This window comes from Drosophila suzukii, chromosome 3, assembly GCF_043229965.1.
Source record: "Drosophila suzukii chromosome 3, CBGP_Dsuzu_IsoJpt1.0, whole genome shotgun sequence".
Lineage (NCBI taxonomy): Eukaryota > Metazoa > Arthropoda > Insecta > Diptera > Drosophilidae > Drosophila > Drosophila suzukii.
The window spans coordinates 17,531,441-17,545,913 of NC_092082.1; the positions used below are offsets into that span (position 1 = coordinate 17,531,441).

Consider the following 14,473-nt stretch of genomic DNA (forward strand, 5'->3'; position numbering starts at 1 on the left):
GAATTCGAGACGCTTTTGATTGTAATAAATGCACTTGAGAGTTGTGTTTATTTTATAGTTTTAATTTAGTTTTGATGTTCACATTCACATTATACAATTTGTAATTTAGATTTCTTGCATGTTTAGTTTTAATTTTACAGTCTCATCTTTGAACTCTTGTATTACGAAAGTTGCAAGAATAACTTCGTTATGGTAAACGTCGCTTAGTGCTGAGCCTGCCACCCCAGCCGTCGATCCCAGATCCATTCCAATCCAGTCCAGTCCAGTCGGATGCTATACACTCTGGCCCAGCCCGCCGACCTTTTCCCCTTGCGTCAAACAAAATAAACAACAACAAAATACGCAATTGCTGCGGGTAAAGTACAGAAAACACGACCAGCAGTTGCAGCCGATAAAGATAATTGGCCGTTGATTAAAACAGGATCTGGGATTTAATGGTCTGCCGTCGCTTACATACATGGTTTGGTGTACTTTTTTTTTGGGTCGCGACTCTTCTTTTTAACTCGCGGCCAGACTAATTATTCACATGCACGTCCATCGGTGCCGATGCGGTCACATTGCTCGACTTCTCCGGCGAGTCCAGGTAGATCTTCAAAGCGCGTTCCCGACGCTGCGAGTATCGGGTGGTGGAGACGCAGCCCACCCGATCCAGGCGAGCCTTCTCCCTGGCGTTCATCTGGCGCCGCTCATCCAGCGACAGCTCACGCGCAGGTACGGTCCTATCTCTGTTGGGTACAATCGTTAATACAGGCCTTACATATCCAAATTTCAAACTTACTTGTATAGGTAGATGTTGCCCGTCTGTGTGGAGTTCAGTGGATATTTGTCCAGACTGGCCGGCACCGAGTACCAACTGCTGGACTCGTTGACGCTTAAAGCTGATATGCTTGTGCAGGGGAAGTTGCTGTTAATCTGCCGGGAAAACGATATTGGTTTGGATCGAGATGGACTAAAAAGGGTTTAACGTACCTTCATATAGCTCAGTTTGTCTATTGTGATGTTGCAGATCTGTGATAATGAACGTCTGATTTCGCTGTCCTCTGCAAAGACATGATTTTAGTTCGCTTACAGAATTGAAAATTATCTTTGATTTCCCAGTTATTGTTGTTCAACTTACGGTCCAAAGTGATTTCTTGGAACTTTCCAAATTCCAGTTTAGCTGGACACCAGCGCCTAACAAATATAGTCAGAGAATCGTCCTTGGGTTGCGGATTCACCCCTTCATCGCACTCCTGCACAATAAACTGCAAAGGTACAAAGGACACACCAAGTTAAGTTCTCGTTTTTAGTCAATTTTCCGGATAAACCCACTTCAGCCGCTATGGAGGAGCGCATGTCGCAGTAGAGCGTTTCATCGTTGGCCAGGATCTTGATGGGAATACGTCCTCCCTTCAACCAGATGCGGCAGTTCTCCACGGTGAGTGTGGCATACTTGGCGTCCATGCGGTGCAGCTTGGCCACGAGATCTTGTTTAGCCTGCTCCGCTGTAGTGTTGGCGTTGTAGACCCACTCGCAGACGCAGGGTAGCTTGGACGTTTCGTTGTCGATGTCCGCAAGTCGTAAAAAGTAAATCTTGGCCTTAAACTCGTCTGGCTCCAGATTCTTGCCTAGTTCCACCGTCAGTGTTTCGCCCTCGGTGAAAAGAATTAACGAGTTGTTCTGGTTGCTGGAGTTGTTTTCGTGCTTGCTCTGCAGCTTGAAGTAGGCGCTGGGCACTTGGATCAATTGCTCGATGTGGCGTTTGAATGCACCCATGCGCATGTGCGCGCCCACCAGCAGTTTGTAGGCACGCGTGGGTCTTCGCAGCTGAGCCTCCTCGTCGGATTGATGGCTTGAACTGGAACTGGTGCCTACGACATCCACGCACTCGACCTTTGTGGCATAGAAGAAGTGATTGGTGCTGCTGGGCAGGAGCAGGGGATCCACCACATCGGCCGCCGCATAGCTGCCGTTTCCATTGCAGTAGGCATGAACCCGCATCATGGCATCGTGTGAGGCTGCTTCGTCCTCGGGGCTAGACAGCTGCGGCGAATGACTGGTGGAACTGACTTGACTGTCGCCACCACCGCGATGTGCCAGGTTCTCCGTCTCCACCAGAGTGCGGTCTCCATCACTCAGACTACTGTCCTCCGAGTTGGACTCATGGCCGTGACTGGGACTGGGTTGGACCAGTGGCTCCAGCACATCCCGTTTGTAGCGCCTCCAATCACATTCATTGCTGGAGGACTCGTGACCTTGTGCTGCACCATTCATCATGGCGGCATCCACCACATCACCGCTGGCCGACTGCAAAAAATGCAGAAAATTAAAATCAGCTAACAACTTAGTGAACCCTTAAAACCTACCTCGACTGACTCTACGCTGGGCACGCCCAACATCTCAAGGCTGGCGGCATCCGTATTGGGGACGTTCAAGTAGAAGTATGTGATGGATTTGAACTGGGTGTTGGCCAGGTTCTGGAGATGCTGCAGCGCCTCGGGCGACGGATGGGGATCGTAGGCCACGAAAGCTTTCGGCACCGTGCCGCGCACCGTGGCAAGTAGGAACTGCTGCTCGTTAACACGCAAACGGAGGGCGATGGAGCGGCGAAGGCCTTCGCTGGCTTCCCGCTCCCGCGCTGCTGAGTAAACCAGGAAGGGACCGTCCATCGCCATGGTCGATAGATCTACCTTAAACACATACCATGTCATGCCGTCCGGAGGGTATGTCTCAAACTGCTGGCCCTCAGCCCGGTACTCTAAAAGGAAGTCCAGACTGTAGTTCATCGAGGCGCGCAACTCGGTCAGGGCTGGATCTGTGCAGTTCTCCAAGGACTGGATAATCGTCTCCATCGTGGAGTTGTAAGCCACTAAACGACAACGCGAAAGCGGCGCAAACTGCTCCACATTTAGCATTTCGTATGCCGACATTAGCACGAGGTTGATGTCGAAACTCTGCGACACGTATACCCGGGTAATCTTCATCTTCTTCAAGGAGGGATTATAGAAGTAGACGCGTGGCTTGTACAAATCCGGCAGAGCCAAGTCCGTAACCGTGATGTGCCTGCCAAGGCGGGTCACGCGAGTCTCATCCTCCGAGTGCAGCTTCGGCAGCAGTGTTTTTATGTGCTCAGGAAAGTCGGCCACTTTGGCGAGTTGCTCGTTCCGCTTGGCGTCCACCTGCCGGTACATCAACATGTACGCGTTGGTGCTGGAGGTGTAGGCACTGGAGTAGTAACTGCCATTGGGTCCGCCAAACGAACGCTGGATATCCTCTTGGGTGATCTGCGGATAAAGGGTCGTGAATTTTCGAAAATCATGAATGAGAGCTAAAACACCTACACTTGACACATTCTGATCGTTGAAGCAGAACCACTCGTTGTTGTCGAAGTCCTTAATATATGCGTAGTAGTGGCCACCAGAAGCGCTGCCCGAATGGATCATGATGGCAAACAGTTCGTACAAATAGGGTCCAGCTCCCTGCTTGGCGCTCTTGCTCGTGCTGCTGCTCATGTCGATGCCCTCATCCTCGTCGTTCAAGTCGTTCTCGTGTTGACTGGAGCTCGCAGTGGTCACAACGCCGCTGCTCAGGTTGTCGTCCTCCATGGCCGAACCACTGTCCGCTGTGCTGCAGTCGTCCACAGTGCCGTTTAGCTGTGGGGTTGGCTCGCCGCTATTGCCGCTCCGATTGATGAACGTGTTGAGATTGAGCGTCTGAGGAAAAGTCACCCTAAGGCACAGGAAGACGGGATGTTGTTAAATGATTTCGACTATAAGCAAAACATTTAATATTCTAGAGACCATGAAGACTCACCTGTCGTTTAACTTGATGCGGTGCATAGTCTGGTAGTCGAAGTCAAAGCGCTTCAGGTGCAGCGTGAGGATGTAGGGGAAGGACTTAAAATGCAGCCCCTTGTGGGCGTCGCATTTCTTCTTGCACTTCTCGCACAGATACTGGTTGTTTCCATCGAGCGTCTCTGGTTGGACGAAGGCGCGGAGAGCCTCCTCGATGCTGCCGTAGGCGGAGCTGCTTCCAAAGGGACGCACCGGCAGCGGGATGTCGAGGAAGGTATCCTCGCGAGTCTTCTCCGTGTTGCACTCCAGACACTTTACGTAATCGTTCATCTTGCCCTCGTACAAGTTGGAGATGAGATTTGCCTGCTTGGTGTTCTTGAATTTGTGCTCCAGGGCGTCGAACATTACTCGGCACAGTTCCTGGATGTCATGCTGCTGCCAGGCCTCAGTAGAGTCCCAACCAAAGCTGCGGGTTAGGTCTGTGGTTTCTACCGCCGCCTTGGGCGACGTCTGCAAGTTGAGGAACAGTTTCTGCAGTTGGTAAGGTATGTTTTTTGCCTCGTTGTCGTTGTCGAACTCCCAGCGATACAGAGCATTCCTGAACTCGGGCGTCATAAACAGTGCCTGCAGCAAGCTGTTTAGGTAGCAGGTCATGGCTTGATTCACCAAACCAACGTGTCCTCTGGGTCCACCGTTTGTCTGTCGTGCCTCTGGCTCGGTTTCCGTGGTGGCCGAGGGCACAAAGTCGGAAGACGTCGTGTTGACTCTCTGCCATGCTGGCAACTCGTCTCCGCCGTACTTACGGCGATAGAAGTTCGACAGAGCCGGATAAGAACCATCGTCCGGTTGAATTGTAGATGGACCCACCACTCCGGTCACACCCTCGATGTCCGAGTCCCCAGTCGGAGCTCCGAAATCATAGCCCGGACCCATCATAGTTGGGCTGGCAGATGCGCCCAACGCGAGGTCGTCATCTGACAATTGCTCGGCATCCGAGATGAACAAGTCAGAAGGACCATCGTCCACCGGCGAGAGGTTTCTACCTTGTGGATACAGTTGCAGTTGCTCAGAGAGTTGTTGCTTGCTCAGCATGTCAATCGGTTCGCAATCCAGCTCTTTAATGGGTGATGACGGCTGAAGTGGACTCAATAACTCTAGGTTGGGTTTTGAACTGACTTTTGCCGTTTTCTTGGCGACGGGACTCTCCGGGGTAATGACTTTGGAGCTTGTCTCCGTAGACATCTCGGAACTTTCTTCCGGGCTAGCCTTAGGAGCTTCGTCTGAAACGGGCTTGGGACTATTTTCTTCAGTAGTGGGGATCTTGGAACTCTTTTCTGGAGTCGAATCCGAACTGACGTTTATCTTAGCCGAGGAATCCTCACTTGTTGTTTTTGTCTTGCTTGGAGAGGAGGATCCAGAAGCCGGTTTCTTCTTGGTTTTCTCCCCAACCACGCGTTTCTTCTTTTCGCCGGTGGCTGGGCTTTTGGACTTTTCTCCGTCTGACTTTATAACCTTTTTGACAATCACTTTTTTGATTGGCAACTCAAAGCGTTTTGTCACGTCGCCATCCCAACTGCCGGCGGGCAGCAGGATCAGGTGGTTCTTCAGCTGACGCTCAAAACCAGTCACATCGAAAAACAGCTGGGATTCCACGGCATTCAAATTGACCTAAAGAAGAGGAGTTTCCGTTAGTGTTCCATAAGAACTGCAAAATAGATGTTAATCCTTACCAGATCCTTGTTTTCGTGTGGTTGCAATAGAAGCTCGAATTTCCCATAGGGAAACTGAGTGCCGATTAGGTCGATCACACGCTTCACCGTGAAGTGGGAGCGGACCACCACGTTTATCTTCTTCTGCTCAGAGCCGGGCGTCTGGTCAAAGACCGAGACGGTGCACTGCTCGCTCTCCTTATCCGTCATATCCTGGCTGCGGAGTGTTCTGTTGATGGTGTGGAAAATCCTACGGATGAAGTGAAAGTGAAACGTTGAGTCTTACTCATAAATTTTGTTTGTGTTGTTGTCCTATTCTATAATAGTAAATCAATGGTGGTGTCATGACACCTTTGACATGTCCAGCGTGGCCAAGTTGCTGGTCATGACGAAGCTTCTTTCGGCCCACTAAGGCCCGTAGTAAATAAGGAAGAACTGGCCAGTCCCAAATTACTGCGAAATCTTTTTGTTTTCGACCTCATTCGCGAATAAAGCGGCAGAAATCAAGAAGAATCCGTCCCGCCTCCCTAGCCACCGATATTGACGTGCTCCGGGTACGGTTTTCGCGCCTTATTTGTACGGGCCAGCGCCAGTTGCCGTCTATATATATACATATAGCACGTACACCCAATCGAGCATCGACTGCCCCCCGAAATCGACGTCGTGACTAACGCGCAGCGGAATTTCGTAAACAACCGACCATCAGTTGGCTCCGGAGGATGCTACGGAATTATTATTCGCCTTCATTTGGGGACCAACGTCATCAACGGGCGTTCTGAATGCATAAATTGCAGTACAAATGTCGCTCCATGTTGGCTGTGATTCTTTGTGAGTCCCTGCTTGACTTTGTAACGGAAGTGGTGGCGATTATACGGCCGAATATCTGGCGCCTCCAATCCGGCAGTGCGCAAATGGCAAGTGGGCGGGCTACATATCCATACTTCTTTGGGAATAAGAGAAAAACTGAGAACTGTTCTAGAAACTTGACAGATTTAAGGAAAGCAGATGCTCAATTTGAAGATATTTAATTTTGACTAAAATTCTACCGATTTCCAGTAAATGACTGGTATGTGTATTTCATACTTAGAAATATTACCTTGTAATACTTAATCATTTAACGTAATTCGAATTCAAATCGTTTTCTAGTCCTATTTATATAAAAACGTAGGGTTATTTCAGCTTGGCGATGATTTAATTGCTTTGCATTTCATTAATAGATTTTTGTAAATCAAAGATATTTATAATCATCTGAAATGCCTGTCAATTTATTCTAAAATTAATTTCTTTGAATGTATATTTTGGCATTAATTTTTAGAGACTTGAATTGCTCAGCATTTAATTGAGTGTCGCAAGCAATTGCGGCTGGGGTATTCGCAATGTTTTTCCAATTTGCTGCCCCGAAATAACCACAAAACCGACAGCCAGCCAAGATATTTTGGGTCTCCTCCGAATGGAGGATGCACATCCACGATGCGATGTGAATGCGCTGCAGTTGCCGTTCAAACACATGTTGGATGGTCCAAACACAACCCATAGTGCCCGGCAAGGGAGCGAGCGAGATGGGGATTCAAAAATGCTAATACACGTCGGCCAGCAGAAATCAAAATAAGAAACCCGTGCTGCTAAAAATAAAAACAGGCGGCGACAACGACACATCGGAGCGGTCGGAAAAAGCACACCAAACTCGAGAAAAAAGGCGAGAGGAGCAAGATATTAGGCAGCTTTGGGAGAGTTTTGAATACGCGTATATCTGGCTATTTGTAAATGCGAAGGTTTTCAGAGATTTAGAGAACCACACAAACTCGTCGAATATATGTCTATCCATCACAATGGTGTGGCACTTTCAACACATTGGCCCCCCACTCAATATTTACATGATGACGATGATCTTTCGGCCAATGTTTGTGTTGGTTGGGTATTACAGAAACCGATATCGCGAGTTATCTATGCCATATAGACCATCCAAGGGGACGGAAGGGGCAGCAACCTCATTCTCGCATATATTTGTGCTATTTTTGAAATATTTCGGTACTGCGAAATCTATGTGGTCTACGAAAACCAAGAGATGACTGAGACATGACTGCTGGCTGCCGGAAATCGCAGGATTCCTGGTCATATAATGCATTTTCGAGTACAAAATCTCCATTACGAAATGGTTTCTATTCTTAGAGCCCGTACAACTTCAGTTGGAGCTTCCAATGTTGTGTGAATAAGTGTGTATATATCCGTGCTATATATGCAACAATTTCAGTCTGTTTTACCGTCTGATATGAGTGTGCCGAAATCTTTCCGAATTAGAAAACCGCGCCGTCAACGCACGACATAGTTCACGCGTGTACTGGCCGATTGAGATACCGATTCTTATTTCGATTCCGAAGATATCCCGCCCGATGGGGCGCCCGATCTTTCGCGAATGGTCGCCCAGCTGAGTGCGCTACGTTCTCGGGTATTTGGGGGAAGCACTAAAATAATTAGACAAGCGATATGAGGATTTTTGTAAACTTTTGATTGAAAAAGCGACAATTATTGGAGTTATTTTGACTTTTAACTTTACTTTTTTTATAGAGTTCCTATATTTTTGGAGGGCCATAAGAAATACCGACTAAAATTTGATGAATAACCATTGTATCGGTGCTCTAACATTTTTATCCAAAAAATTTGTTTAGTTTGTTGAGGTATAAAAGAGACACGACAATTGATTGGCATAAAATCCGTACTCTGATAATAATCTAGCTAAATGCTAATTACTATTTGAAATGACGAATTGCAGCTGATAACGATTATCACCGGACAAAGCAGTGGGTGGGTAGTTCCCTGGGGGAACTTGAAGGCCCGAGAACCCAGGCGGATTACTCAATGAATATAGGCGATGTGTTTGGGTTTATAGCGAAAGTGCTATTAATGTCTGTGGGGGCTCTCTTTTCGATTGGCCAGCTCTCTATTTGCGGGAATGAATGACTATTTTTGCGGGGCCGTTGTCGTTGCAATTGCTGCAATGAGACATCCTTTAAGTAGGCGCCATGCCAAGGGATATTTGGCAAAGGGGTTAAGGGTCACAGGCTGCCTACTTCGTTTGCGCAACACCTCGGGGGGCGGTGGTCCGTGGGCGGGGCGGGGCGATCGGTCAAGGCTCAAACTGTGGGACGTGACACGCATATGGGCCGTGTCGTGTTGTTGGCCCGGGTTTGCCCCAAAAAGTGGCCCCCAATGGTTGTCCTTCGGGCTGGCAAATTAGTCCTTAGCGAGGCGCGTCCATATGTCGCAAAAATATTCGAGGGGCGCCTTGTTTTCTTCTCTCTCAGTGCGACTGTATGTGTGTGTGTACCTCCATCTCACTCACCTGTGTGTGTGTGTGAAAATACTGCGGTATACTGTTGTTTGTGTGCGTGGGTGTGGGTTGCGGGTGGAAATGCGAATGTTTTCCCGGTGATCCTTCTTCTCCGATCCCAATCCTGTACTGCGGCTATGCTCCTGCGCCTGGCTTCCTCTCGGTGCACTTTAAATCCGCTTAAAACGAGGCTCGACGGGACATTTTTACAAATGTTTTTTGTTGTTCCGCTGCGGCTGTTTTGCAGAGTTTCTCGTGGACTGTCGCTCGCTGAAAGCAAAACGCCAACCACATTGAACTACGGGCATGGATTTTGGGACTTCTGACGTACGGTCACACTGACCGCTCTTAAATACGTTGTTTTCTAACATTATTTTTTTGGTATTTATAAATTTAATGAAGTTAATTAGTAATTACCAACAAATATTAAAGTTATTTATATTTTAAAATTCTTTATTAATTATGAGTTAGTATAAATTACAAAGTTACTAAAATGTTAATTTTAACATAATATTATTTATGAATTTAATAAATTGGTTTTATTAAAAACATATTGGTGTTTAAGATTGGCACATATATTTTTTTAATTTCATTGGATCTCACATTTTAAAAAATAAACAATTTGGAAAATGAGTTTATACATTTATACTTTTAATTCTTAGAGTTGCCATAACATATGCATAGCATATGCACATATGGAATTTAAACATTCATTATAACAAAACCTAATCAAATATACCTTCAAGAGTTCATCATAATCAAAATGAAGTACATTATTCTAGTTTTGGACTACCCACAGACATCTAAAAATATAGCCCTTATTTTTCCGCTAGAGCTATCTATATCTCCCTAAAAATAGCTAAAACTAGCTATAACCCGCCAGACCTAGGACAGCATCTCTAACTCTCTCGACCTATCGCCAATCGGCATTCGCACACTTTCGAGATGCAACCCTAAAAGACGAGAAACATCGAGAAATTTCGACGCAGACGAAAAAAGTCTATAAAACGGCGCGTTCGGGCGACAAGCGCTCATTATCAAACAAAATTTCGTAGAGAAAAGAGAACGTGAAAGAAAGTAGGGTGTGTTTTAGTGCGCAAGCCACATTCAGTGGAGAAAGAAAACGAAAAGAACAATTGAATCAATTGCGAAAGCAACGTCATAAATATTTCAAGAGCATCGCCCCGTGAAAACTATATATAAATTGGACTATAGAAAACCAGCAAACTACAGCAACCATTGCATCTGCACATTGGAATTGATATACATACGGATTTTTAGTGATATTTAAGGTGAGTTAGCATTAGCATATTGTCGGGGTCTTACACATGTGGGCTTTGTGTGGGCAGGGAGCATCGATCTGATCAGCCTCTGACACCCGGGCATCGGAACCGCTCGGCATTCGCGGACTGCGACTACGTCACTCGCATGACAACACGGCAGTTGCACAACTGGTGCTTCTAGCAATTTCCACCACTCACCACACGCCCGCCCAGCAGGCAATCAGTTTTCATTCTAATCTAAAGCGTTTCCCTCTACAATTTCAGCTGTGAAAATGGCCAAGGACTTTTACAAGATTCTGGGCATCGACCGCAAGGCCTCAGACGATGAGATCAAGAAGGCCTATCGCAAACTGGCCCTGAAATACCATCCCGACAAGAACAAGAGTCCCCAGGCGGAGGAGCGCTTCAAAGAAATTGCCGAGGCCTACGAGGTTCTTTCGGACAAGAAGAAGCGCGACATCTTCGACAAGTATGGAGAGGATGGCCTGAAGGGCGGACAGCCCGGGCCGGATGGCCAGGGCCAGCCAGGTGCCTACAGCTACCAGTTCCATGGAGATCCAAGGGCCACCTTTGCCCAGTTCTTCGGCTCGTCGGATCCGTTTGGCGTCTTCTTTGGCGGCGGTGACAATATGTTCGGCGGTGGCCAAGGAGGAAATACCAACGAGATCTTCATGAACATCGGCGGCGAGGACATGTTCGGAGGCGGCGGCTTCGCTGCTAATCCCATGGCCGGTGCCTTCCGGTCGCAGTCCTTCAATGCCCAGGCGCCCAGTCGCAAGCGCCAGCAGCAACAGGATCCGCCCATTGAGCATGATCTGTATGTGACCCTGGAGGAAGTGGACAAGGGCTGTACCAAGAAGATGAAGATCTCACGCATGGCCACGGGCAACGCTGGGCCGTACAAAGAGGAGAAGGTGCTGAGCATCACCGTGAAGCCGGGCTGGAAAGCTGGGACCAAAATCACCTTCCCCAAGGAGGGAGATGCGGCGCCCAACAAGATACCGGCGGACATCATCTTCATCATACGCGACAAGCCACATTCGCAGTTCAAACGTGAGGGCATCGATCTGAAGTACACAGCCCAGGTCAGTCTGAAGCAGGCCCTATGTGGAGCACCAGTGAGTGTACCCACGCTGCAGGGCGATAGGATTCAGGTCAACACCGCCAACGAGATCATCAAGCCCACAACCACGCGGAGAATTAGTGGACGTGGTCTGCCCGTGCCTAAGGAACCCTCGAGGCGAGGCGATCTGATTGTATCCTTCGACATCAAGTTCCCCGACACACTGCCGCCCAGCCTGCGGAACCAATTGGCAGAGCTGCTGCCCAACTAGGCGGGCGGAGGTGCCAGCCACACACTACTGTTATCACTTTTAGTTAAGGCCTATATTTAGTTAAACGTACGTACTCGTAAGACACCTAAGAAACCTTACCAATTGTAGCCCGAAGCTAGTGAGTGTGCCAAGCGAACAGCTGTAGATATTGGCCGAGGATGCAGACGCTAGATAAGATAGGGAAGAGAACACACAGAGAACCCGTTTTGTGTTGGAGACTGATCGACTATAACTATTATACCCTGGTACACGCCAATTCCATAATTCGTTTTGTTTACCGCCGCCTCGGTGGTGCTTAACATCTTATATTTATTTGTCCCAAGATAAGAAATAAAAAAGGTATTATAAATTGAAAGTAACTGACGACTTTTAAAGCGAGGCACATCTTCGGCATTCCAATTCCAACACGGGGAGGTTACAACAGCTAAAAAATCACTTGTAGTTTTATATGCAGTAGGACATAGTACGTTTTAGTACCAATTTTATTATGTTAAACAATAAAATTATTTATAGAAATGTCAGGTGTTATTTCTGGGTCAGTGGGTTAAAGTAATGATGGGGAAATGCTTGTCTACATAATGCACGTGGTGCAAGAAATATCTAAAAATCCTGACATTATTATTTTTATAAACAAATTTGGCGCGCCAAATGCCTTACAATTTTACTTGACTTTTACATATCTGTAAAGACGACGCCACCTGGAGTGTAATAAACAAAGTAAGGCACGAAACATTTTTACTGCATCTGGCAGCACTGACGGATTTTTTTGAATGTCAGGAAAAGCTTTTGGAAATAAAATGTTTATTTTAAATATTAAAGAATAGCGTTCAGAAACCAGGCCAAGTTACCCGTATTTCCTGAAATTTTATTAATTAATAATTTAATGAAAAACCTCCCTTTTTTATCTGAAACCCCAAGAAATTAAGTAATAAAACAGTACAATTTTGGTTTCTTTTTTAAATTTCACATTTTATTTTCTTTTGTTTTCACTTCAAAAGGATTTCGTAATTTAATCATTTGTCACACATTTTCACTATCCTTATGTTGAGTGTTAAGTTGCATTTGCAATTGTATAATCATTGTGTATTCATTTTTTTACTGTTGCATATTTTGTTTTTCTTGTTCTCAAAAAGTATTAACATCCATTGTATGTTCTTTTTTATACTTTTGTTGTTCTTGTTGCAGCTGCTAATTAGGTTTTGCAATAAAAATTTAATTTTAATGTTTGTTTCTTGCTGTTGTCCATTGTTAATGGCTACACATGTTTCCAATGCTGCTGCAGTTTGCTATTGATTTTCGCTTCGAATTTAGACATCGTGTGGCTGACTTATAAATTGTATTTAATATGCAATTTTTACCCTCGTGTATCCTGCTGCCTCGCGCTTGCCAAAAGGAAAGTGTGATAAGAGATATAACTAACAATACAATGCGCTCAAACAAATCAAATATCCGATAACAATTTGTTAAAAGAGATTCCAGTGCGTCGTGTGCACGTGAACTTAATTAAATGAGTACTTTGTTTGGCTCTCAAACATTCGTATAATAGTGACTATGTATATATATTTAATAAAAATGCTTTAAAAATAGTCAAATGCGTACAAAAAGTTTCACGCCACGTTCATTCGCCATCAAATGAGTTTCATAATTTAACTATTTCATTTCGCTAAAGTCTTCCAACTGACTGGTTGAGTTTTGGTTTTACATTATTAATTATTATTAATTATTTACGCTGCCCTTGTCAAACTTATATAAACTGTAAAAATTATGTTAAAATGTTGTGATTTGGTATTTGGTAAATTTCTCCTTGTTTTGTCCCGTGTTTGATTAGCTTTCACCTTCGACGATGAAGATCTATCATTAGACTGTTGTATACATTTAGAATTTCTATTTACTTCCTCACTTCCTATAGTTTTCTATGGTCTGTAGTTTCAATTATTATTTTCTTTTTATTTTCTTCTCATCGTTTAATTAAAGTTTACTTTTGTATATTTAATTCAATTTGATTGGAAACCTAAAAAATGTTTTGATTATGTTTCGATTTGTTGCTACATGGTTCAATGGGTTTTTGGGTTAAAAAATGAATGAGTTATCCTGTGAATGGGTGTGAACAATGCCTGCAAGTACACTGAAAAAAAAAACCATTGACAATCGCCACTCGCACGAACAGTGTACGGCCGGAAGAATAAACAAACGTTCAGCAATTGGGGATTTCATTGTTCCTGAATCGAATTAACATCCAAGCTGCATTCACAACCAATTAATTATTATTTCCCATTTGGTAGAATTTTCATTGTATTCGACTATATATTTTCATCTTTTTGCTAAAAATTCGTCCTACAAAAATTGAAAACCATAGGGTATCGAGACGTAGGGAAATCAAGAGTATACATTTTAATTGAGTTCTCGAAAATTGTGCCTTTGTCTATGGGATTCTGGGCTGGGGATTGGTTTCCTTTGTTTAACTATAACTCTGTTGTCGTCTTTTCTCGATTTTTAAAGTGTTCAAAGTGAAGTTCTTAATTATTATTGTAATTCTGCTAGAAGGTGTCGTCTTTTTTTGGTTTGTGTTGGTTTTCTTTACGCTTATATATTTTCTTTTAGTTTTCTCTTGCATAGTATTATAATTTATTTTAATGTTTGCCCGCTTAAACGTGTTGAGTTTGCTTTGCTTTGTGTTAATTTTTGTATTTTGTTTCTTGTATTTTGCTGATTGGATTCTTTGTGGGGGCTCGGAGCCCAATTTAATTGCATGGAATCATTTTGCATCGTTATTATTTCATTTCTTTTAGTTTACCATTTAACATTTTGACTAAATTTTTGCTATTTTTCGTTTATGTGTATGTGGAATTTGTTTGGTATCTTTATGTATTTTTTCAGTGTACTTCCTACGAACTAAACATTTTCATTGCTGATTTCATTTTAATTTTCTTATAACGATTACGGGTGTGTTGATTTGCTTCAGTGTGTGTGTGTGTGTGTGGCTTAATTGGCTAAAATGTTTTTCATTTAACCCTTTTTGGTTTTCTTACTTTGCATTTGACGTTGC

General features: G+C 44.8%; 2 protein-coding genes across 3 annotated transcripts; one reads left to right on the plus strand and one right to left on the minus strand.

Moving 5' to 3' along the window:
- Window positions 1–41: 41 nt before the first annotated feature.
- Window positions 42–9,085, minus strand: Usp47 (ubiquitin specific protease 47). Of its 2 annotated transcripts, none has more exons than XM_017076572.4 (10): window positions 8,823–9,085; window positions 5,504–5,732; window positions 3,793–5,441; window positions 3,321–3,708; window positions 2,346–3,263; window positions 1,312–2,286; window positions 1,118–1,244; window positions 970–1,040; window positions 779–912; window positions 42–725 (listed from the first exon to the last, which is right to left on the minus strand). In XM_017076572.4, exons 2-10 carry the CDS (start codon window positions 5,690–5,692, stop codon window positions 515–517), a joined length of 4,662 nt encoding a protein of 1,553 aa, XP_016932061.4. In that variant the 5' UTR covers window positions 5,693–5,732; window positions 8,823–9,085; the 3' UTR covers window positions 42–514. The 2 variants fall into 2 exon arrangements, with proteins under 2 accessions (XP_016932061.4, XP_016932062.4); XM_017076573.4 differs by lacking the exon at window positions 8,823–9,085 and adding an exon at window positions 7,744–7,883.
- A 717-nt stretch (window positions 9,086–9,802) lies between these two features.
- Window positions 9,803–11,943, plus strand: DnaJ-1 (DnaJ-like-1). Its single transcript, XM_017076544.4, has 2 exons — window positions 9,803–10,102; window positions 10,358–11,943. Exon 2 carries the CDS (start codon window positions 10,366–10,368, stop codon window positions 11,425–11,427), a length of 1,062 nt encoding a protein of 353 aa, XP_016932033.1. The 5' UTR covers window positions 9,803–10,102; window positions 10,358–10,365; the 3' UTR covers window positions 11,428–11,943.
- The last annotated feature ends 2,530 nt before the right edge of the window (window positions 11,944–14,473 follow it).

Excerpts from the sequence above, each read along its gene's own strand:
- Usp47 (XM_017076572.4), bottom strand. The coding sequence starts at position 5,692 with ATGACGGATAAGGAGAGCGAGCAGTGCACCGTCTCGGTCTTTGACCAG. Across the intron at positions 5,442-5,503 it reads CACACGAAAACAAGGATCTG|GTCAATTTGAATGCCGTGGA; the intron begins GTAAGGATTAAC and ends CCTCTTCTTTAG. Across the intron at positions 1,245-1,311 it reads GCTCCTCCATAGCGGCTGAA|TTTATTGTGCAGGAGTGCGA; the intron begins GTGGGTTTATCC and ends GTACCTTTGCAG.
- DnaJ-1 (XM_017076544.4), top strand. The coding sequence starts at position 10,366 with ATGGCCAAGGACTTTTACAAGATTCTGGGCATCGACCGCAAGGCCTCA.